Source organism: Aulostomus chinensis, chromosome 4 (assembly GCF_037954235.1).
Source record: "Aulostomus chinensis isolate RoL2024-O1b breed Wild chromosome 4, RoL_Achi_v1.0, whole genome shotgun sequence".
Taxonomy (NCBI): Eukaryota; Metazoa; Chordata; class Actinopteri; order Syngnathiformes; family Aulostomidae; genus Aulostomus; species Aulostomus chinensis.
The window spans coordinates 19,430,227-19,455,345 of record NC_141323.1 but is presented as its reverse complement, the minus strand read 5'-3'; the positions used below and the strand labels follow the sequence as shown (position 1 = coordinate 19,455,345).

At 41.1% G+C, this 25,119-nt stretch overlaps 1 protein-coding gene across 5 annotated transcripts in view; it reads left to right on the top strand.

Moving 5' to 3' along the window:
- foxp2 (forkhead box P2) overlaps positions 1-23,524 on the top strand; it is a 102,670-nt gene extending 79,146 nt beyond the window's left edge. For 3 of the 5 annotated variants that reach the window (XM_086202274.1, XM_086202273.1, XM_086202275.1), the window contains 9 exons: positions 4,314-4,401; positions 6,515-6,598; positions 10,589-10,799; positions 11,644-11,747; positions 11,899-12,000; positions 14,141-14,262; positions 14,448-14,517; positions 15,279-15,586; positions 19,850-23,524. In XM_086202274.1, the coding sequence (XP_086058400.1) occupies positions 4,314-4,401; positions 6,515-6,598; positions 10,589-10,799; positions 11,644-11,747; positions 11,899-12,000; positions 14,141-14,262; positions 14,448-14,517; positions 15,279-15,586; positions 19,850-19,991 (1,231 nt within the window). In that variant the 3' untranslated portion in view covers positions 19,992-23,524. The remainder of the gene's footprint in view (positions 1-4,313; positions 4,402-6,514; positions 6,599-10,588; positions 10,800-11,643; positions 11,748-11,898; positions 12,001-14,140; positions 14,263-14,447; positions 14,518-15,278; positions 15,587-19,849) is intronic. The other 2 variants (XM_086202278.1, XM_086202277.1) reach the window with 2 other exon arrangements.
- The last annotated feature ends 1,595 nt before the right edge of the window (positions 23,525-25,119 follow it).

The window sequence follows — 25,119 nt, the reverse complement described above, 5'->3', positions numbered from 1 at the left end:
TCTTGGTTCAGCTCTCCGCTGTCTCTCTCTCTCTCTCTCTCTCTCTCTCTCTCTCTCTCTCTCTCTCTCTCTCTCTCTCTCTCTCTCACACACACACACACAAATACACACACACAGACACACACACATCCCTGCAAGTCAGAGGCTGTCGCTATACTGTAACTCAGCCAGCACATGAAAACAGACACCAACAAAGAAGGCAGGCTCGTCATCAGAACAAAGATGGCTGCTCGGTGGCGTGCCTTGGAGCGGTGATTGTCGGTGTCAGAGGCACTGCTTTTATGTTTCTGGAGATGCCACTCGACTACACACACACGAACACACAATGATGCTCACACATACAAGCATAGTTTAAACGGGGTTACATAAAGCGGGTGTCAGATTTAGATGACAGTTTGGATGTTGGTAGCTGGGTGTGGGTTACGCATGTGAAGAGGGGGGCAGCCAAGTCAAGCTGGCATCTCATAGCTCACTGCAGGAGCTAAGCTCAGCGGCAGTGACACGTTTAGTCATCTATTGTTTTGTTGCATGAAGAAACTTGTCAAGATCAGCATTTAATAGCTCCTCTGTGTTCTTTTAAGTGTTTTCACCTGGAAATGGTAGCCGCAAGGTGCCTGGCATCCTGAATTAGCTCTCTGAAGTACAAAATGAAATCATATCAGTGGGAATGTTGCTTGAGTGGTGGGTGTTGGAGGTGTGTGTGTGTGTGTGGGGGGGGGGTGTGGGTGTGGGTGTGTGTTTGTATGCATGTGTGTGTGTGCAACAGTGAGAGAGATAGAGAAAGCAAGAGAAAGGACCATAAATGGTAGTCATGCTAAGACTAATTTTGTTGGAAATCCAGTAGCTTTCTTAATACACTCCTCTACCAGCATGTTCGTGTCTCTCCTTCTTTGGTATTTCATCTCATACACCCCCATTAAATCAATGTCCTCCCACCTCAATGAGATGCAGTCTGTCTACATATAAACGATATAACAATACTTGCTCCCACACACACACTTAACTCTTCCACTCATTGTCACCACCATGCTCTCCTTATTACTAGCAGAAAGGCAGGCTCTAAGTTAAAATGGCAAGCTCAGGCGCTAACCTGGTGTCTGTAACCCACTGCTAATTAAACCCACAAGGCAGCAGCCAAGTGTCTTCGTCTCTATATAATGTACACACACACACACGCAGACGCACACTGTGGAGGCAGTCAGGCAGGCCCCTGGCCCCTAGATAGCCAAGCTCCCCCTCTACCCTTCCACATGTCTGCTGCACTGTGACAAGACCTTTAAAACGGAGGGCATTACTTATGCATCACCACCGTGGGGAGAGTGTCTGCATGTGTGTATGCATGTTTGTGTATATATACTTGCTTATGCATGGAAGTACAGTACATGCTTCTTTTGTTTGTTCTGTGTGTGTGTACATTACCTTGGTCGAATTAGCGTTGGTATGTGTGTGTGCATGCCATGTCTAGTCGGGGTGCGTAACTTGCTGTTCTCTGCTGGGCCTTAGTAGCCCCTGATAATACACACAGATAATTAGCAGAGGTACATCATCCATATATGCTGGGTTGTGTAGATTTATTATTGGGCCCTTAGTGGACATTGATGGCCTATACATATTCATATTCACAGCTGTGGGGTAAAACCTTTGAGATGTTTTGCTCCCATCTCTGAGAGAAAAGAGACTGCAGGATCCAATAATATCCAATTTCCTCCCCTTTTTTTATTGTTATGTCTTTCTTTATCAGGTTTGTTTTTGTTTTTTTACACCTTTGCAACATCTCTAAATTTCCATCTTTCACATGCTTCATGTCACATGGTGGTATGTCTTCCAAGACAGAAATTCAAAAAGACAAAATCCAAAAAGACAAAAACAAAACAACACTGTTTCTATGAACATATTTGTCCTTCTTTTTTTAAATCTTTTTTAAAAAAAAAAAAGATTAAAATGCACAAAATCAGGATAGAAACCCTTACTGACCTCTCAAATAATCTTCAAGTCACATGGCTGACCAGCTGCTTGCCACAAAGTCATGACGGATATTACCAAACTTTCTCTAGACAGCATACAACACGGCAAATGTTCACTGGCACTGGAAAGTAATAACTCCATTGATTTTGCTGGCTGTAGATGGCCTGAACAACCTCCTCTTCCTCTACTGCTAGTTCTACCCATGCGTACTATTGATTTTACCGCCATCTTCTGATAAAAACGGGCATTGTGTAGTCTAGTTTATTCATTCCAAAGTAGGCCGAAACACAGCAAGTTCGCGTTTCCTTTTTGGCTTAAAATTTGCTCGACAGTTGCATGGAAACTTCCATGGAAAACTTGAACTTTATGTCCGACAAGTAATTTTTCCACTAACCTTCAGCAATAAGCTCTGAACTTCAGTGTAATGACAAGTTTCTTATCAAGATATCCAAATCATATAAGAGAAAGAGCTTGCATGTTAAGAGTTATGGGATTTTGTTTAATAATGGAAGATAATTTATATTTAAATGGAGAGGAACAAAGTACTTTTCAGCCACATCTCAGTAAATAAGGTGTTCTTTCATTATTGTTTCCTGGCTGCCTGTCTTCCCCCTCCTCTTTTTTTCCTGTCTTGTGGCATTATTAATGCACAGTAGGACATGCTGCCATTTCAATATTTCATAAATGCATGTAGTAATCTGCCTATAATCGGCTCGCTAACTGGCCAATAGCTGTGTGAGGGAAATATCTGGCTGAAGGACAGACATGAGGCCTTTGCACAATCCCAGACAAACATCGACAAGGTATAGAAAAATATGCTGCTTGTCGACAAGAGGCAAACTTAATAAAGACGCCCTCTTTTTTTCCTTTTTTTTTGTAATGAGGTATCTTCAGGGACAGCGAGCAGCCCGCTCTGTGCTTTTGAAGCAGCTGTAATTCATGACACACGCCATACATCAAGTGCATAAGATAGCATTATGGGCAGTGAAATGAAAAGGGTATTTGCAACATTAGTTCCCTCATCCTGCGAGGGACGTGATTAAATGATTAATGAAATGCCCCCTTTTTGCATGCGCATTCTGAAACAGCAATTAGGCACAGGGCTAGAGAAATCCACCGGTTCATCCCTCCTCTCTCCACCCCCACCACCAGCCCCTATCCATCCCACCCCTCCTTTTTTAATGCTACCTCCTTTTTGATTCATAATGAAACATTTCTGAACATTAGAACTGAAATGGTGAGAAAAGTAAAAGCAAAACAGAGATGGAAGGGTTTTTAAATGTGTTGGGTGTAATTGAATGATACAAAGCTATTGTGATTGTAGAGTGTTGATTGGCAGGCCAGGAGGGAAGTCGGCACAGTGAGTTGTCTTGTTTTGCATGCTGCAGATAAACAAGAAGCGAGGGCTTTAGAGGAGACTATAGAAATATTTCTGGGTGTGTGTTTTTATTGTCAGTGTTTGTGAGAGCTCATGATAATGTTAGAAAGTGTGTTTGTGCTCTTAGATAGAGTGAAAGCCGGAGAGAGGGTTTACTCTTCTAATGCACTGGAGGCAGCACTGTAAATGATCATTGAAGGGTCTGCAAGCTAACCTATAATTACTAGAGATAAAGTGGCAGCTCTGGCATTTCATAAGCATTCCTCCTCAGAGCTTGCTTTGTGAGTTTGTCACCAATGATCATTTAGATAGAGGCTCATTACCCAGCATCACAACACTTTAGAACCTCGGTATTTGCCCCATATTTGTGTGTTTTTGCACGTATACGCTCACGTGTATGGGGAATAAAGGTCTATCTTAATGGCAAGGCTCTTTTGTGTCCTACAGACGAAATCCAATCGAGACAAAAACCCTCATTGACTGTTATGGCTGTCTGACTGCCTTTTTCTTTTAATGAGGCGAACACGCCAGATACATTTAATATGTCTGCCGCCAGATAATGCACCTCCAGCTGAAGAGATGCTTCTACTTCTACAGTACGTGTCAAATGTTGCTGGTGTTAAATTGTGCGTATTGTTTTCGGTAAACGAAGGAGACAAAGCCGTTCTGCTGGGCTAGCTCCTTTTATTCTCAGCAGAACACAGCGCTCAGGGTGGCACTGAAGTTAGCCATCTAAACCGGTGCAGTCCTATTGTCATGTTAAACGTGGCACCACACACACCATCATGTTACTTCTAATTACCTCATTTCAGAGCAGAACAATGATTCCTAACAGGACCCTATAGATAGTTGTCCCAGTATAGAAATATTATCATTAAAACAAGGGAAGTTGATACTGTAATTATCATGCTCCACATGGTGAAAATGACAGATCTGATAGGTTCTCTCTCCACCCCCCTCCTCTTCCCAGGCACCTAAACAATGAACACGCTCTTGACGACCGGAGCACAGCCCAGTGTAGAGTGCAGATGCAAGTCGTACAGCAGCTGGAAATACAAGTAAGTTTTTCTGGCTCAAAGTTGCAACAAAGCTTTACATTCTGTCACAAGGTACCCTCATTCTGAACCAATCTTTATTTAAGTTACTTATCATCCTGTCAAAACTTTGTTTTCAAAGAGACAGGCCAAAGTGTGGTCTGCTCAGTACTTCTAGGCACACAGGATCTGCCGAATCCAACAAAGCCACTAAACAAAGGAATCCTCGGGCCTTACAACGAAAGCCATTATGGCTGTTTTAATTGAATTAAGCTTTGCACTTTATTTTCTCTGCTTTCTTTTTCTCTCTCCCCCACCCTCTTTTCTTTCCAATTAATAGCAAGTGCATCTCTCCCAGTCTGCTGTGTTAATTAACTGCACTTTGCACCTGAAGAAAGCTCAAAAGGAGGGAACTATTTTCAGTAGGTGGAGCGTGACCTTATTAAGAAGTCATGCTGGCTAGATAATGAGAGCGCTGATTGAGCGACATTATTACTCAGCACTGACGGCAACTGCTTCCCTTCCTTTGAAAACAAATAGATATCTATGTTTGGAACTGAGGCTATAACAAAGTGGCAGCTGCAAGTATTTAGTGTGTTATTTGAGACCAGGGTCGGAGGGGTTAACCTAGCTGACCAGTTCTCCGCAATTCGTAAAGTTAGCACCCCTAAAAGGGATCGGCACTGGGACATACTGTTGTACCATGTTAGGAATTTGATAGAAAGCAGTGGAAGCCAAGATGTTCTTCTGCGCATTGAAAGTTAATGCATTTGTCGTCTGTATTTGCAGGATTAGGTGCTTAAAGTGGTGAAAAATACAAAAAAAAAATAGATAATAGCATACGTCAATCATGTGATGGTCAGGGTAAAGGGCAAATACACTGATATTATTTGTCCAAAACTCTTGATTTCTGTTCTTCAACAAGCTTTCTATCCATTTTGTTGTTCTTGTTTGGTTTGTATCTCTTTGACTGGCACTGTTAAAATAACTTCATCTCACTGCACCCTCTTCTCTTACAGTGATAGATGGGAGAATTAGCTTGCTGCTTATCTCAATGAACCAACGCCTAATACTTGCATAAAAGTAGTCGATGGAACCAAGCATAGTTTTGCATTTTCTTTTCTTTTTTGAAAATTTGTTTAAAATTTTTGATACATTCAGATGAAAACTTGACCAATGTTCTGAGGGGTCTTAAAATAAAATGTATTCTGTTGTTGTGTGAAAAAAAAAAAAAAGTACAAAAAAAAGGATTTATGTTGTATTTTCTGTTTTTCCTTGAAACCCCAAGCTAGCGAAGCTTTACAGTGTGACCAATTACAGTGTTGCTCTTGTGTTGTCTGTCCTGTCTCTTCTCTCTTTTTCTTTTACTACTTACACCCTCCATCCCTCTCTTCCCCCTTTTTTTAAGACCCGTCACTTGTAATGAGGACCAGATTTGTGTGTGTGTGTGTGTGCGCGCGCGCGCCTGTGCGTGGGTGGATCGGTGCACTTGCACTACTTGTCTCTTTCTCATTGCCCTGGTCCTTCTGTGTGTATATTAAGGGTGTGGGGTATTTGAGCCTTTCACGTGGTCCAGTCCCTGTCACTCCCTGTGAATTAGATTGATGATAGGCAATGGCTGGGGCCACTAACTGGACCAGGGAGGCGGAGTCGCCTCATACCCTGTTTGGAAGACCCCTTCACCTCTCAGCAGCTGCTGGCTGCGTTCCATCCCCCTAACAGTGTCCACAGGACTTTACACACACACTCAGGACCACCTAATTTATGGCCCAACTAGCTTGTTACTGTCAGAGCCTTGCTGACCTAAATTCTGCTATTGACAAAAAGATGAAATGCTATTTGTTTAGCCTGACCTGTCAGCAGCAGCAGCAGCACCCCCCCACACACACACACCCCCACCCCCCCAAGTCTCTCATATTCTCTTTAGATCAACAGGAGAACTACTGTCTGGCTCTTTCTCACTTGGCTTAAATATTTTCTTTAAATCTTACATCTTATTTTTCCTCTCCTCTCCTCTCCTCTCCTCTTCTCTCCTCTCCTCTCCTCTCCTCTCCTCTCCTCTCCTCTCCTCTCCTTTCCCCTCCCGCCTCCACTCTAATCTACTCTAACACACTCTCTTCTTCTTCTCTCTTAACAGCTTTCTAAAGAACGTGAGCGTCTTCAGGCGATGATGACCCACTTGCACATGCGACCCTCGGAACCCAAGTCATCTCCCAAACCAGTGAGTGCATATTGCCCTGGCTACCGTAAACAGCCAATGAAAGTCTCTCTCTCTCTCTCTCTCTCTCTCTCTCGCTCTCTCGCTCTCTCTCTCTCTCTCTCTCTCACACACACACACACACACACACACACATAAAATGACCAGTTTAACCACCCAGCAGTTGTGCAAGTGAGAGGCCAAAGATGAAAGGGAGAATGGGATTTGTAATACCGAGTAACATCTGCTTCTTATCAGGTATGGTGCACCATGAAAGGACAATAGTTTGGAAGTATATTAGATGGCAAAGCCACAGAGTCCTTGGCTAAAGCACAGGGTCATTTCTGTGTGATGGATATAATAGCCAAAACAACCTGTTGGCTGCTGATGACTGTTTGGCTCACTGGCAGCTAGAGCACTCCAAAATGGAATGAGAGAAGAAGAAGATGTGTCATTTTAACAACAAACACCTGAAAATGATTGCTGGTGGAGATGATGTTGATTAAACACATAAAGTGCTGCTATGAATTGTTAGAGGTCTTTGTATAAGGAAAATTGTCATTCTACATTTTCTTTCTGTTCCCTTTACTTTTAGATTTTAGGATTATAAATGCAATTCTAACATTCGAATGCTTTTCTGCAAATATTTCCTTCGTATTTAAAAGCAAATCATTGTTATTGTGTTTCTGATGCTTAGTAACTACCTACTTTCAATATAATAATATTGTGCATCACCTCTCATCATGAAGCTGTATAATCACAAGATAGCCTATTTATTGCATATTTTCATCAGGAATCAAACTTCATATTTTCAGTCTGTCTTTCTCTCTCCCTCTGTCTCTGTCTCTTTATCTCTTTTCTCTCCCTTTCTTTCTTTGTAGCTCTTTTTTTTTTTTAATCTTCACAACTCCAGCGGCTTGGTTCCATCTTGTCCAATAAAGAATTTGCAGCCTATAATCCATGCCTGAATATGAATGAATGATGCTAATGAAGTATTGCATTACATAAAGCACACATGAAAGAGCAGCTAATTGCATTTGATGGTGGGGGCAATTCAGACAGAATTTTTAAACGAATAGTTAAGTCCTCAGTTTTAAGGCTCCCCTCGGTTTTAAGAGTAGGTAAGGCGAAATTTAGGTGGAGTACGCGCGGCCTCTCTTGTGGATTTTACTGGCAGCATGGATTTAAACCCAGTCCAACATGTGACAAAAAGTCTGAAATGTATTAATCTATCAGGTTGGGAAGAATGTCAGATTTTTCTATTTGTAAATCCAGTGACCAAAAAAATGCATTACATCCAGCACAACATTTTTTCCTCACTCATTTTTTCTCACTCATTCAGTAGATGTTGCCTTTTAGGAGGCAAAGTTAGCAAGGCTGCAATTTGCAAATAAGGTCTTTCCTAACCTCAAGGGTGTATTCAGATTAGTAAGAGGTTACTTGTTTGTTTGGGTTTTTTTTTTAATTTGTATGTCATTAATTTGTCATTTGTCATCATCAATCATGCCGAAAAATTGGAGTGAATGCGTGTAAGTCACACAAAGAGCAGGAAGTTAGCTTTTAATGCATGAATTTACATGCCCATTCATGTTTTTGAACAAATATAGTATGAATTATTAGGTTGCATTCGACATGGGAGAAAAAATTGTACAGTCGTCTCTAGGATTTGAGATGTTTTCTGCCAATGCTGTATGACTGTATGATTTCCCCTTTTGGGTAAAGCCACATCATAGTCTATAGACCATTGTCCAATTTTGTCACCTGCTTCAAATAATTGCCTAAAATTTTGGACAGGTTTTTTTGGGCATAAATCAACTCCTTCTTATGTTTTATGTCAAGTTTTTTTTTTGTTTCCTGAAAAACTTTAAAAAAATGACTCAGAAGGTTATTTTAAGGAGGTGTCGATTTACAATGTTCTGCAAAACTGTTTGTGAAATTGATTGAATTTTGGCTTAATGGCAGGTCTGTCCGAAGGGAACTAAAAGGAGTAGTTATAGGAATTTAGATAGCTGGAAGCTCTTGAAAAATTGGAAAATTTGCATTCAGAAAATAAATCGCATGCATATATATATATATATATATATATATATATATATATATATATATATTCCTTGCCACATGGTATCCATCCTCCATCTGTGTGGGGCGTGTGAGTGTATGTGTGTTTGTGTGCACCTGACTATTGTCCCACTGTCACTGTAGCAGCTCATTACAGCTAAGTGGGCATATGATTATCATCTGAAAGCCCCTGTATCCACCCAGAGTGTTTCAAACTTGACATTTTATCGTATTTATCAACACATGCCACAAATGGCCGCTGATAATTTCTCCTCACCCTCACTCCTCCGTCTCTCAGAGCCTCCATCCCCTGATTCCCCTCTGTCTTTCAAGTCCGTTTTAATTCAGACTCTCACAACGGATGCATTCCACTTGCAGACTCACAATTAATGCAATTTGGTTTGAATATGTAACAGTGTCATTACCATTCCAACCAAATTAGCGCCAAGACTAAAAGGTCAGTTAGGAATTTTCCAGTCGGTTAGAGCCTCTCACATGAGATTTGGGAAGCAAATGCAAAAAAAAAGGTGGAAGAGCTGGACAATTAGCGATTGAGGGAGAGGAAGTGTGTAACTGTGTCTGGAGGCAGCTCACGCTTTGAAAGACTGACATATTAAATAACCGTCCATGCAGGTTTTTTGAGTTTGTGTCTGGACAGTTTTGTGTCGAGAAAGAACACGAACAGTAATCATTAGTGGTAAATGCACCGTAACTAATTTCTCCAAGTGTATATATTCACAATTTGATGTTTTGTAATAGGAAATGTCAATCCAACTAGTCAGAGTAGGGTCTCATCCATCTGAAGCAGTCTGCAAAGTTTTATCAAAAGAAATTAATACGGGCTTTCATCTGCATTTTCTATCTTTGAAGAAACAACATTTGATTGCCTCCACCCTCAAGACCGTATGCAACAGCCACGTACTTTTAGGGGTTGTTTATTGACTTTTTTTTTTTTTTTAAGTTGATGAACTGCAGGGGAGAGGGAAGTATTTCACATAGAAGCTGTGGGGATACAGTAACCTTATTATTGGTTGGAATTTTATGTTTATATCTGCTATAGAGGCAGAGAAATAAAGGCTTTAATGGACACTGCTAATTAAGAGACCTAACAATTCCTTCTTTTTTCTTAGTTTCAGTATCATTCAGATCGTCTTTTCAGTACCAGTACTGAGTCAAACATCAGACCGTTTTTTTCCCCTGAATATTGCCATTATCATTGTTGTTGGTATTGATTTTAAAGTTACATCATTAATCCTTACTTACTGAAGAGCGAAAGGGTACTAAAATGTAGGGCTTTGATATGAAATGTAGATGAGAGGTTATCATAGTAACTGTCAGATGTTTTCAGAGCTAATATATGGACATCTAGCACAATAACACATTTAGAGCTTGACCAAAACATGTCATTCACCTAAAGAAACCAAATTTGGTTGACTACTCTCAAAGAGTAGAAATAATAATAATAAAGGAAGTGCCTTTTACACCTTTTACAGCCCTCCTCTGATACCTCTGAGCTAGAGTTCTTCAATCAGGGTCAGATAAACTATGTAGATGGAGTCACACCAGCAGCAAACAAGAGCTTTTACCAGCTTTGGGAATCTGGATCAGTGTAGTGAGGGAGGTATAGGAGGAGGGAGGGAAGGAGGGAGGGAGGCAGTGATAGAGAGATAAAGAGAGATGGGGCCGGGATAACACGGAGGCTGATCGTTGGATAATCTTGAACAGCGTGCTCTAATTAGAATTCTTATGATACAATTTGGTGGTTGTAATTAGTGGAGATGGGCTGGCTCCTCTCCACGAGCCTTGTTAGTGGAAACACAGCTGTGTTAGAGAGGAGGAGAGCAGACACTTTGCACTGTCACCGAAACCACAAAATAAGACTCCCTCCCTCCCTCCCTCGCTGTCATTCTCCCACTCACCACCTGCTCTCTCTCTCTCTCTCTTTCATTCTCCAAGCTCAACTTGGTGTCCAGCGTCACCATGTCCAAGAATCTGCCCTCCATATCACCCCCCAACTTACCTCAGACCCCCACCACACCCACAGCACCCATTACGCCCATGGCTGCCATGCCCCAGGTGCCGTCAGTACTGGGCGGAGCAAACGTCCCGAGTATGGGAGCAATGCGCAGACGCCACTCGGACAAATACTCCATGCCTCTGTCGTCAGGTAGGACCAACTACTCAGCGCACACACACACACACACACACACACACACACACACACACACACACACACACACACCAGATATTCTCCTTCTGTTCATCTGTTTATATTATTATTAAGAATGAAAAAAATGGCTAAGTTTAGAGGAGGAAAACTCACTTCTTCCCTTGGTGACTTAGAATTGAATTTAGAATTTTGACTTTCAAATTAAACCAATTCATACTAAGAATTACAGAAGGAAGAATTAGACACTTCAATTTTATCACTCTTCTAGACAAAGCACGCATCCCATGATCATCTCTGAACACTTTCTCTGACTCACACAAAAAAGACTCATTCTCACACTCTATACATACACAGCAGCTTGTGGGTTCTACTAGTGGGTTTCTAAAAGCAAGCCTATGTTTAATCACTCTATATGTAAATAGACAAGAACTTCCTCTGTGCATAAATATTACATGAATGTTAATTAAGTTCAAATAATTGTGGGGAAAAAATACAATATTTATTACATTAAGACATTTCACGTATGAAGCTTTGCATTTTAAATGGTCCGTCTTTGATGTTTATATTTACTCTCTCTGTGTTTAGTGTGAAGACACATAAATTATTCAGCCTCACCCTAACTAACTACATGGATCTTATTTTATAGACGTATTAGTGTTTAAGATCTCTCGCGAGAGAGATTAATTAAAAATGCATTTTGTTAGACATGGAAAATGCTGATTTGATGTGCCCCCTCTCCCCCCACCCTCTTTTTCTCCCCCCTCTCCCCCCCCCCTTTTAATTTGATGAAACCTTGAGTAAATTCAATACCTAAAGGAATAAAATTTACCAATTATTTCAGGTGGTGACACAGTATTTATTTTTCCAGAGATTGCCCCAAACTACGAGTTTTATAAGAACGCAGATGTCAGACCGCCATTTACTTATGCAACCCTCATAAGACAGGTGAGTGGGAAATAAATTAACTTTGCCTGATTAGATTAAAATTAATTGCAGCATGAATCATGGCCGCTCTTTCAACCTGTCTGTGTGTATGTGTGTGTGTCAGATATGTGGTCTCGTTAGTAAACCATTATTTGATGTCATCTCATTTCAGGCTATCATGGACTCTGCCGACATGCAGTTAACACTTAATGAAATCTACAGCTGGTTCACACGCACTTTTGCTTACTTCAGACGCAACGCTGCAACTTGGAAGGTAATCTTGATGAAGGCACCATCTCCACCCCACCCTGACCTCCTTCCCCTTGCTAAGACAAAACCTCAAGGAAGCCGATATTTACTCAGCACTGAGCCACTGGCACTCCTCTCCACCGTCTACCTTTCTCCTGAATAGAAGCCAATTCGTCCTCTATTTATTTTTTCCGCTGCTCTGCCTTACTGTTTGGGAATGACAGCTGAGAGAATTCTTCGTCCGATATCGTTTTTTCATTTGGTGCAATTAATAGCGGAGGCTTGGCGTGGAGAGGAAAGGGCTCTGACGCACTAATTATACAGCAGCCACTCCATCATCAGCACCTTTTGTTAAGAGAGACCCCCACCCCACCTCCTCATCCCCTCATACTCCTGAAACCACATCCTCTTGCATATCATTGTTTAATTAGGAAGAAAGATGGCTGCTTGCCTGTTAACCAGCTCTCAGCCAAAGAAGCACGCTCATATGCTCCTATAAAGCTCTGTCTGGGTTCAGGGTGGTGTCATGTGCAACTAAAGCAGGAAGTGAGAATTGGCCTGTCACAGAGAGAGTCCTCTTTATTTACCCACACAAAAGAGCCCATTTGTATATCTGTCCCTACAACTTTATTGTCCTGTCTCTCTCCACAAAAATGCTAAAAAAATGTTTCCACCAGAAGTGTGTCTGCCTACTGATAAAGAAAGCCTCTGTGTTTTATCCTGTGTGCCCCCACCACGTTATTCGTTAGCTGCCTTTTAGCCTTTGTGCGCGGAGGACTGGAGGGAAAACTCAGCCGTCGCTCATCAGCATGCAAGCCATGTCACAGCACTAGATTTAGTAAAGTGAATTAATTTGGATTTGGGATGCAAATGAGCACATGGGCGTGTGATCACCAATTCAGAAGGGCACACGGGAAAGATCAGTGCCCTTTTCCAGTTTGTTAGGTACAGTGCTCGTCATGTTTCGCTGTGTGATAATCTTGTGTTCTCAAAGATGCTGCAACACTTGTTACATTTATAGCACAAACAAACATGTTTCCGTTCTTTCCTGGTTTCCTCAAGAAAATACACAATAGCAATGAAATCACAATCAGCACGCACACATACACACACACACACGTAATAACCATGGTGATACATCTCGAGCTCATCGTTTCCCTTTGTAAGCATTAGTTTGATGGCTTGTCAGCTGATTAATGGAGAGAATTTGTTTTAAGAAAAGAAGAAAAGAAAGGTAGTTTAATATCTCAGCTTGGTCTCATCAGCTCAGAACAGGGGATCCCCCCCCCCTTCATCCCACTTCTCTCTCTCTCTCATCCAGAAGCTTATTAGTTCTAACTATATAGCATGCATAATAAAACTGCTCATTTGCTCATTAATATTAAAATTATCATATTCAGAGCCATGGGCATTAAGATCAATCAAATCCAGGGATTTTCAGGTCAGATGCAAGATCTGCTTATGAGGTTTTTTTTTCTTCTTCTTCTCTGAATCCCCTTTTCTAAGAGAAAGAGCAGTACACACCAAGCTAAGGGAGATGATAAATATGAGCAGCAGGGATATTAAAGCCAAGGTTATTATTTGTTGAGTCTGAAGCATGTTTTAATTATGGTCATATTAATATGAGAGGCATTTTCTATAGGTTGTCTACATTTTGTCACGGAAAAAAAAAAAAAAAAAAACACCCCTGTGGTTTATTTTCATGTTTTAAATTTTAAAAATATTGACAAATTTGTAGTAGGAATGTAAGAATTTGAAGACATACAGACGTCAGGTTCACTGACAACAGTTTATTTTTTTCTCAACATACTGTCACATTTAAAGTGATGTGTCCATTAAGAGCTTTTCTGGCGCAGAAAGGGTTACTGACATCACCATTATCAAGGCCGGCATTACCACTTCTGTCACCACCATAAGCCATTCGCTATGCTGATTACCTCCTTTTAGCCTACTTACTCTGATTGATATCTACTGTGTGCAGGACTTGTAAGAGCATTCGCTTTCACTCAATTTTTACTAATTAAATCAATGGTGCATGAATGTTAAGAATTTTTTCAAAGTGCACAGGAAAAAAATCAATTTCCAAGCCTCCTTTTTTTTCCTGATGGATAATGAATGATTCGTTTTACCTCATCTGCTGACCTGTGTGCCATCTCTGTCTGCAGAACGCCGTTCGCCACAACCTCAGTCTGCACAAGTGCTTCGTGCGAGTGGAGAACGTGAAGGGGGCTGTGTGGACGGTAGATGAGGTGGAGTACCAGAAACGCCGGTCGCAGAAGATCACAGGGTATGAATCCTGTTGACTCTCTCCTTAGATCTGGTTCTTGAGGTCAATGATGGCTAGACAATCAGAGGGAACACTTTTGTCTCTCTGTTTGGAAGTCTGAACTCATGTTTATGTCTTGTGTGTCTTCTGTATAGCAATTTTTAATTTCTCTCTTTTCACTGCTTGTTTCTTTGCAATGCTTTCAGAAGCCCATCTCTGGTCAAAAACCTGCCCTCCAGTCTCGGCTATGGAACTGCATTAAATGCCAGCTTACAGGTATGAAACCAAACACCCAGAGACTGCCACATCATTCTGCTGACCAGGGGTGTCTCACTCATGTTTGCAAGCAACATCTCACCTGATGATAAGATTCCTCCCTTTTTATCTTCTTGTGTTCTTGCATCTCCCCTCACACCTTCCTTACTTCCTCCTTCTCTCCACTCCTCCAGACTCAGAAGGCCACCCTGTGGTCGAACCAGGAAGCTACTCTCCCTCCTTTTTTTCCTTTCTGTTCTTTTCCTCCTTTCAGCTCTAGCAGCCACCCCTCAGATTGATAGGGGCATGTGCAAATGCAAGGGCATGCGCATTAATATTTATCTAAGCTGTCATAAATGATTTGGCTTCATAGTGAACGCCAGCGAGCTGCTCATGGCAAAAACTTTAAAAATTTAATCACAGTATATAACTTTAATGCACAGCAGGCGAAAGTGTCAGGAGTTTTTATTATTTGGAGGTAAAGTTTTTGGGGACTTTTTTTAATAGGCCAAAGCACACAAGGGCACATGAACGGCAGCTGGGGGAGGGAGATGGCAGCAAGGTGTCACAAGGCGAAAATAGTCTGTGAATGAGTGGAAATAGATTATTCTCATAATGAAGATGTCAAATCTTTGAGTAAACAGCACTGATATGACTCGTTTCTTTTCATCTTTACACTTTTTAAACTTCATTCCCCCTTTGACATGATCATCATCCCTTATCCTTCATTCTTGCTGCTCTACCTGCAACCAATTCTCCTCCTTTTCCTCCCTCGGTGGCAGGCTGCCCTGGCTGAAACCTCCCTGCCCCTACTGGGGACCCCGGGCCTCATGAACAACAGCTCCACAGGCCCAATGGGCGGTAGCTGCCACGGCCTCCTGGGGGGAGACCCGTCCGGACTGATGGGGGGGAGTCCACCAGGACTGTTAGGTGGGAGTCCACCAGGGCTTCTGGGTGGCAGCCCTCCAGGTACGCTGAGCGGCAGCCCACCCACCCTATTGCAGTCTGCTCATGAGGACCTCAACGGTTCTCTTGACCACCTGGACACCAACGGACACAGCAGCCCTGGATACTCCCCACCAGTACACATGTAAGTTCCTGCTGCTCTGCTGCTGAAATGGAGCAATTTTCATGATTCATTGATAGACCTTTACTCTACAGGAAGATACGAACATGAATATTCTCCAATCACTGCTCTATTTGTGAGATACCAGGTGCATTTCCATCCTCTTCATGTGCATTTTCAATTTGAGTGTAAAATAAACAGATGGAAGATCTGCCAATTAAATCACCCGTTAGTCATGTGATGGTCAGGGCTCATCATTGTAATATTAGTTAATCAAGACGATTTCTGATGTCCCTCAGGAACTTTTATATTCATCCTTTTTTGTTTTCCTTCATTTGCATTTTTGCATTTTTTATATCTCAAATCTGTCAAGATCCCCAGAATGTTCTGTCCTTTGGTCACAAAAGAAACAAAATATCAAAACAATAAGACTCTTTTTTTTTTTTTCATTAAGAAAAACACTTTAAGGTCATCCATTATTTTTGAATGGATGAATTTATTTGATATATTTATTTGTTCTTGGGCTTTTTCTTACTTCTATATGTTAACTTCAATTGAATACTTCGATTAAAAATGTCTTTAATGATAGGGAAGCGTTGGCCCATACATGATGGAAAATCTCTGCAATTGCAGAGAATGAGTGAATTATGTCACCTTGCTGTGCCCTCCCATTCCACAGCTGTAGACGGGAGACTGAGCACTCCTTTTACTGCTTATCATAGTTAACAAACATCTCATATTCTCACGCCAGAGGTGGATGGAATCGCACGCAAACTTGCATTTTCTTTTGCTGAATATGTGAAAACTGTTAAATTACGCCAAATTTGGATGGAAACCGAACTCACACGATTTGTGTACCTCTGTGATGGTAAAGCATCCACCTCTACACCCAGTTCATTGACTGTCCTTCTGGCCTTTGTTAGTGTAATTGCCTGATATTTAACCCACAGTAGCAGCGTTTCCTTCATCACTCTGACCTGAGGGCAAGGCTTAGTTCACACTCTCTCCGCTGCAGTCACTTCAATGACACTGACATTTTAGAAAACAGTCAGTCTATAAATAAGCTCAGTTACACATTCCTCCTTAATTACGCCACCGCCTGCATTACAGCAGTTGAGCCACTATATTTTATGCAAGACTTTTCCCTTTAATATTTAGAAACTGTAACATTAATTATTTTAAAAATCTCTCCCACTCCTATTTCCATTTTAATGGAGCAGAGAGAAAAAGAGTGTTTAAAAAAAAAAAAGTTTCAGGAATGTCTGAAATAAAATGTGTTCTACCTGAGCTGTTGATGTCTCAAAACCACACACACACACACACACACACACACACACGCACACACACACACACATATGTTCAGAGTCAAAGGCAGAAATGACATATTAATAATGCTCATCCTTCAGTGCTCACGCGACATTATCTCACATCTTTTGCGTATTTCAGAAAGGAGAAGTGTGTTTGGTGAGACCATCCAGACATCTATACTTTAATCTATCCGGACATGTTTACCCTTCTTTGAAATGGGGTGTTAACTGGAGCAAATCTGTCCAGTTCTCGACTGAATCCCAGAGTTCCCACTCCCCCAGGTCATTTAACTTTTAATAACAGGACAGCGTTGACTGTCTTTCTTGCCTCTTCTTTTCTTTCTGGCCACGCTGCATCACCACTGACATGAGTGGTGCATCCATCCCTCCCTCCTTCCCTCCATCTGTTAACACAGCCACGAGAACCTCAAAATGGAAGAAATGTGTTTTTCATGACTGACTTTTCCAGGATCTCTCTAAATAATGGAGTGGCGTGTAGCACTAAACTCCAAAGTACATCACCTTAAAGGCCTTTCTCCAGAAAGGACACCAATGCCAACAATTAGACAAACCTCTCACTCTCCTCAGTGTCTAAAGGTTAATGCTATCTGCTTAACCGCAAAACCAGCTCGCCCCAGGCCATGCTCTGTGTGTGTTTGTGTGTGTGTGTGTGTGTGTATGTGTGTGTGCATGTGGGCACGTGCAATACACTCATGTACACCCTGAGGGGTATGCTTAAGAAGCAGCACTTTATACTAGCTTCAAATTCTGCAAAATTACCGTCCTCAACTTCAGCAAATTTCCCAAACTTTATCATGAAAAAAGCCCGTTTCACCTCCCCCACCTGCTCAACCCCTCTCTGGTCCCCACCACAGCCACCACCCACACCTCTCCTGTCCCCCAGCCCACCATTAGGCCTGTGGACTAATGACCTTATTTGCATCCCTGACATACCGCTGCATGATTGCTGGCACTAATCAGCAATCCAGCGTCCAGCGTTTACTGGTGAATGATTCAATAATGGCGGCTAGTCATTAAGTACGAAATGGCTCATCGCTATATTTTAATAAAGTGTCGGAACAGTGAATATGCACCGGCATATTATTTTTCAAAGCCACACAAATATCTAATGAGCTGCATATTAAAGGTGCGTGAGCCCTTGGTTTCAGATATCTCATTCTACTCTGTTGATCAATGTGATGTATTCAAGTACGGACCGACTACCTTTTTTTTTTCTTTTTTTTTTTTTTCTTTCTTTCTTTTTCCACAAAACATTTTTTGAAAGGCCAGCCGTCATTATCTAACTTACATTTCTCTCGAATTCTACGACAATACAAGATCCAACTTTATCCTGGCATCGTCTGAAAATAATCAAATGAATAACATATTGGGATGAATCTGTCGTAAAATAATTCAAAAAAATTAGCTGACATAGATGCAAAATGTTGATCTTTTGGCAAAAATGTAATCCAAATTTTGGTTATATTTAACTGTCTAGAATCAAATTTAACATGAGTAGAAGAAACTTATCCAAGTTGTTTCATCATCTAACCTGTTATCTTGATAAACTGGGAATCAAACAATTGTTTCAACATCAGTTGGATATTCCATTAACTACCAATTTAGTGGCACCAATTTACACCAAATAATAACAGTATTACAAAATAAAATTGCCCTCAATTGTGATTTGATTCAGGATTTTTAAACAAGTCGGTGCTGTCAGTGGCTGCCATGTGTTATGTTTTACAGTGTCTGTAACCTCTTACTGGGGTGTTTTGCTTTTGACTTACACTGCCTTGATGAATGTGATGGCGAAAACAGAAATATTCATGGCGCTGCTCGCATCCTGCTAAGATCAACCTCCTCTCCTTGGCCCACCACATCAGAATATTAATTTACAGTATTTGCCTCTGAATATTAAAGTCATCTGTACCTTTTAAAATTCTTTTCAAATTCAAAGTCCCCCCCCCCCCCTCCGTGCGTCCTCGCCACTGATGAAGGCAGCCCAGGAGAGCGGCTATGAGACAAGTCCTAATGTACTACTACTTGATAAGTCTCCCTCTCTCTCTCGAAGTCTGCAGGGATTTCGGATGCATTCGATGTGTCAGAAATAATTAGGTTTTGTCAGATTTATCATCGTGGCACAAACCTCTCCCCAGCTAGGGCCCCAGATCATGTTAGGCCTTGTTTGTGTGTGACAGCATTATTATTCTTGTTAGTCGCCCAGCACTTTCTTCCTTCCGCCCACTCCTCTGTTGTTGTGAAGGGAGAGGCGACTTGCTCACGGCCCTATTGCTTTCTGCCCGCCGCTTATTGACAGTGGCTAAAGATATTCATCCATTTAGAGTTAAAAACATGTATCATGGTGTCCGAGCGAACTGCCAGGGCTGAAGTTGATTAATGGCAGAACCTAGCTGCCGGTTTTTCCTCTTGAGGAGCGACATGCACAGCCCCTGCATATTAACGAGTGGCTGTGCTTTCTATTAACTAGATAAAAAAGCCTCTCCTCTGCCTTTGCTCCAGGGGGCTTAGGGATGAGAAATTCTCCATTATTTATCATGTGGCCTGTTTTTTTCCTCCCTTTTCCTTTTTCATGTATTTCAACCTGGTGTCATCAGTAAACTTTTAAATGCCAAACATGTCTGAGACATCACAGCTTATCGGCCTTACATGGGCCGTGTTTTTCATGAAATTTTCATGCACTTACTTACAGTAGACGTGAGGCATCATGTCAAATTAGCGTCTCGCAAACAACACGGTTGTTACTTCTTGCTAGATAATGCATGTAATGGCATTTTTGATGCAGCAAAACATTTGTGATTGCATGCTCCTAGAAGCTGTTGTCTCTTTATTGTATGAATATATGTTCGATCTTTTTATACCTTCAGGTGTTTCTGAAGATGCTGTAAAATATGCAGATTTAAAAGTGAGTGTGTGTGATTAAACCTGCGAACCCCTTATATTGAATGTTGTGTTGTAGGCCGTCAGTTCACGTGAAGGAGGAGCCACTTAACATGGATGACGACTGTCCGATGTCATTGGTGACGACAGCCAATCACAGTCCAGAGCTGGAGGAGGACCGTGAGCTGGAGGAAGGGAACTTATCAGAAGACCTGGAGTGACTAGGATATGGTTTTTGGTGGATGTATCCCTTCGCCCAGCTGCACTGTTTCCCTCACACAGACTCCTTGCAAGACTAAGAAACCACTCCCACAGTCCAAGCAACCACAGCTCTCTCTCTCTCTCTCTCTCTCTCTCTCTCCCTCCCCCCCCCCCCTCTCTCTCTCTCACCACTGGGACTATTTATTGAGCATGCATCCGGATGGAGACTGGGCCAAAGGAACTCTTTGTTGCAGCCCTTTGGGATCCCCATGACAGGCATGAGATGTCTGATTTAAACTCTCGGAGACCTATTTCATTAGAGATGGCGTGGCCACATACAGTACAAGGACGATGGACTCATGGATGGATGGGGGCGGGAAACACAAATGAGCAAATCATGTTCCGTTGAAAGCTAGGGGCCTCATATACTGCCAAAAAGGAAGACATTTTATGTTTGTGAATAACCCAACTCACAGTAGTTGTTAGAGACAATTGCTGGTTCAATTCAAGTTGTTGCTCTGTTCTCATTTGCACAGGAGTAGTCTCAGAAATTTGTGTCACTGCCTGTATGTTGCTACTATGAAGAAAACCAGTATATTATTTTCAACTTTTTTTAACCATCATTAATTTCAGTATATGATTTTTAAGACACCACCAACTGTAAATGCCATCTCCTCCTCCCCCCCCCCCCCCCCCCGAATAACACCAGTCATGGAACTGCAGCACCAATGTTGCAAATGTCCAAAAAAAGGAAAAAAAAAGAAGAAAAAAAAAGGTTGGCTTCCAGTCTTTGTGATTAAAAGTTAAACAAAACAACAAAAAAAAAACTGGACTTTGAGGGAAAAAAATGCTCGTTTGTGTAAAACACCATTAATGAAACATTTGTGCATCCTTTTCTTCTCGCTGTTCTCCTTACCTCCTCGTTCGAAAGCTTTGTCTACCTGCAAGCAGTCACAGGCAACAGCTAGAAACCAAAGCCAACACTAGCAATGGCTAATAGCTTATAAAGACAGAAGCCACCAAACACCTCTTGGTCCGCCTTCTGTCACTTTAAACTAGTACAAAGAGAAGCTTTTTGTTCCACAAACTACCTTCGAATAACCTCTGGGATTGTTTCATTTAGCCCTATACAAAGATGATCAGGAGAAGGAAGGAAAGTGTAATTTGAGAACGTCCACTTTTGGAGATTTCTTTGAACTGTAAGTTTGTGATTTGACTGGTAGAAAGCAACTTAAACTGTAAAAGTGGATCATGACCAAAACAAAACATTTGTGTATTCCATGGAAGTGCAGAATCATTGTGTCACCGTTGCTTGTTTTGGGTTTTTAAACCTTTTATTTTATGCATTACACATGTCGTTTTTTTTTTTGTTTTTGTTTTTGTTTGTTTTTATTATTTACTATTATGTTCCTAACCTGGTGATTATGTAATGTTCTAAATGGCACTGTCAAAAAAAAAAAAAAAAAAAAAGTCTTATTTCTGTGGCGGTTTTGTTCCAAACCGTGTCGAAAACTGAAAACATTGCTAACCAAACATGAAAAATATCTAGTTAAGCCAAATAAGTCATAATTTCAAGTGGATATGAAATGATGTGGCTCTGTTACCATAAAAACAAATGATAGCCATTTCAGATGAGGATATCAAAGGTGAGGGTGAACTTTTCTAGGTGATATCTGCTTTATACTTGGTGGTTCAGAGCTTCAGATACAGCTGTTGTTAGCAAAAGGGATACAAACCCTCAACTGCACTGATGTATTCTGTATAGCTAGTCAGCTTTTTTCAAAAGAGTCCCGTCATTTCCTCCCAGCTAATGTCATCTAGAAAAGTGTTGTTGCTTTAATGGTCATTTCTGTTTTCAGTAAACCAAAGTTACACAAAATTCTGCCTCCTCTTGTATGGGATAAAGAAAACAACCATACACACTCAGTCAGACGAGCATACATGCGCGGAAACACACACACACGCACACACCCTGAATTTATGGTTTGCCAATTTTGGGTTATATCTCCAGCTCAAGCAAATGTACGCTGTCAAAGAACTGAGTTTGTATTGTTCTCTAACAGCCGTTGCGTCTGCCTGACCAATATGGAAACACTGTGTTGTATGTTGTTTTTAAGCCGAGAAGTTGGCCGTGAAAGCTTAACACAGAGACACATACGGTACAGACCAGAACACACACACACAGACACACACACACACACACACACACACACACACACACACCAGTTCCACGTCAAGAGGGGCCCAGGAACAAAAGCTCTGATACTCAGCTGGAGTCAGTGACTTGAAGACGACGTCCTTAATAATCTTATCACACCAAATAAAAAGGACGCTACGTCTTTCAAAAAAAAAAAAAAAAAAAAAAGGGTTCTCCCACTTACCCAAAAAGGCTTTTTAAAAGCTTCTACCTCTGCACCACAAATTCAGAACAATTATGACAGATTGCACGAGTTATTAGAACGCCACAAGAGCTGTTACGTTTTCCTTGTCTCATAGGAACCAACCAACGTTTACATTCCCTGCGTCAAAGATATGGAAGATTTGCATTGTAATAGGTTGTCCTCAAACATTTGTAGAATGATAATGTATAGATTACCTGTAAGGGAATATTGTGTTTTAACCATGCATGTCTAAAATCATTTGGTGGACTGGAAACAAGAACTAATAAAAATAATAAAAATCAATGGGATGATGGCCTAAATATACGGACAATGCATCGGCGTGCATTACCTCAGATATACTGTTTTGGGAGGGATAAAACCTGTCAGCCACAGAATGCATATTACCTGTAGATTTGCATGGGTTTTGTATAAATTAAGTAAAAAAAAAAATGTCTAAAATAGTTGCTTGCACATGATACCAGAAAGACCTCCAGAACTGCGATCTGCTCCTCCACTAGATTTTAGGATTGTCTGGAATTTCTGGGTTAATTTTGTCTGTATTTTGATAACTGTGCATACTTATGTAAAAAAAAAAAAAAAAAATGTTGGTGGACCCATAAATTTACCAGACTTTTTTCTAAGAGGAAAAAAAAAAAAATCTGTGTTTCTTTTCTGACTTACCTGAATTTTTACTGTTTCACTCTCATTGCTCGCTAAGAATAGCAAACCTGCTTTTTCTGCATCTGCTTTGCGTAGCTGTAAGGCTTAACCTAATGTGTGTATTTATTGCTTGTACCTCTGTGCATACTTTATGAAGCATTATGTCTGGCAGTTGAGTCATGTATCCTTTCTACTGCTATCCTTCTCTAATAATTGGGAATATGATCCTCCTATGTATACAGTAAATTGGGACTGTAGCAAACATATGTTTATGTAATTGGTGAAAACTTCTTTTTTTTTTTTTTTTTTTTTAGTTTTTTTGTTTTTTTTTATTTCTTTTTGGAGACTTTTTTTGATACTTTTCATTACTGTGTACTGTGTCCATACGTTAAAGGTTCTCTGACATTAGAAGGTCATGGTTGAGAATTGTAACAGACGTTATTATTTTCTGTATTCATGGCATTTCACTGCTGAATAAAATAAAGGACCAAAACTTGGAATTTAAAAAGCAACTGTCTACCTCAAGCATCAGAGAGTTTAAAAAAAAAAAAAAAAAAAAAAACACCGCTGTTGCACATTTATCTTTTATTCTACAAAGGCACAGCCATGAAAATCTAGCTGGCATTTGAGGAGCTGAGATGTGAAGGAAGGGTAGGGGGGGGGGAAAAAAAAACAATTAAATTTTAATGTATATGTTACAAGGCTTTGTTCCAGCTTCCAGCACCTAGAGTCTTGTTTAGAGGAGTGGGACAAGGCACTGTATTGCCCACCCCTCTGGACCTGTAATGGGTTAGCCTTTGTATGATTCAAGCCCACTACTTTTTCATGTACCACAAGCATGTTCCAGTGCACACGGAAGAACTGCTATGAAAGGCTTTTCTGAAGAGTGACTAACCCCTTATTTCTACTGCCATAGTGGTTTTGGCACGAATCACATTATTAAGTCATGTTAAAAAAAAAAAAAAATGTCTGGCTAATTACCATTAGGCTTCAGCATCGTTTAAAGAAAACAATGATGTGAAATTTTGTTCATTTTTTCCATCATTCTTCAAGACGGCAGTTTCCTCTTGACACTTCAAAAGCACGGAAAAAAAAAAAAAAACCTGCCTTGTAGCCTTTCGATTGATGGATGTTGACTGTTAAAACTCTATGACAAGCAGTGTGCCTAAATCAACTCCAGCAGACCTACTACACCTTGTCGGTCACACTGACACCCTCATTGAGATTCAAATGGAATCTACCATGACCAATAGGTTGCCCATTAGCTCGTCTGTATGCCGAGAGCCGTCTACACGTTCCAAAGGGTGCTCAGGGACATCGTGGGACCCTTTGAATGATGTCCGCTGGTCATTTAATCGTAACGCTGATGCATGTTCTTTTTCTTTACCATATGATGTCCCATGAGAGACCTGAAAACAACAGCATTTTTCATAAAGGCATACACACACACACACACACACACACACACACACACACGTCTCTCATGACAGTCCCAGGCATCAGCCATGGCAGGCTCCTGTTATCTCCTCAGCAATGGCGTTCCAGAGCATTAGCTAGCTCGCAAGGCACACATCTTCCGTGCTATTTATGCACTTGGAAGTGTTTGTGAATTCAAGTGAGGGATTGCATACGGAGTGCAACAAGAGCCGCTGTGTACTACACAACATCAGAGGGAGCGCCGGCATTAAGTGTGAGAGCGCCTGCTATAGACCCTTCTTTCAAAGGCCATGAAATAATAATGGGTTGTGGTTAGAGAGGTATCTGTGAGTCACACTGGCTGCTTTTCATAAAGTGGAGTTATTTACAGTGCGATGAATAAAAGAAAGGGTAGTTGGTGATGCAAGCCTTTTCCACATGAATGATGGGGGAAAGAGGACCCTCTAATATACTGTGGCAGTGAGGTATGGGACTGGGGGAGAGAGAATGTGCTGGAATAGGAGTCGATTTTTGAAAAGGCAATTCTCATTGAAATAGTTGTTGAAGCTTCAAAAGTGTTATATGTAAGTATTTTAGTTGAAAATGTTCAAAAGTTAAAGGGAAGATTTAGAATATGGCGAAGAAGTATTTAACTTCTCTGTAGCCAGCATCGCACGATAGTATTTTCAAA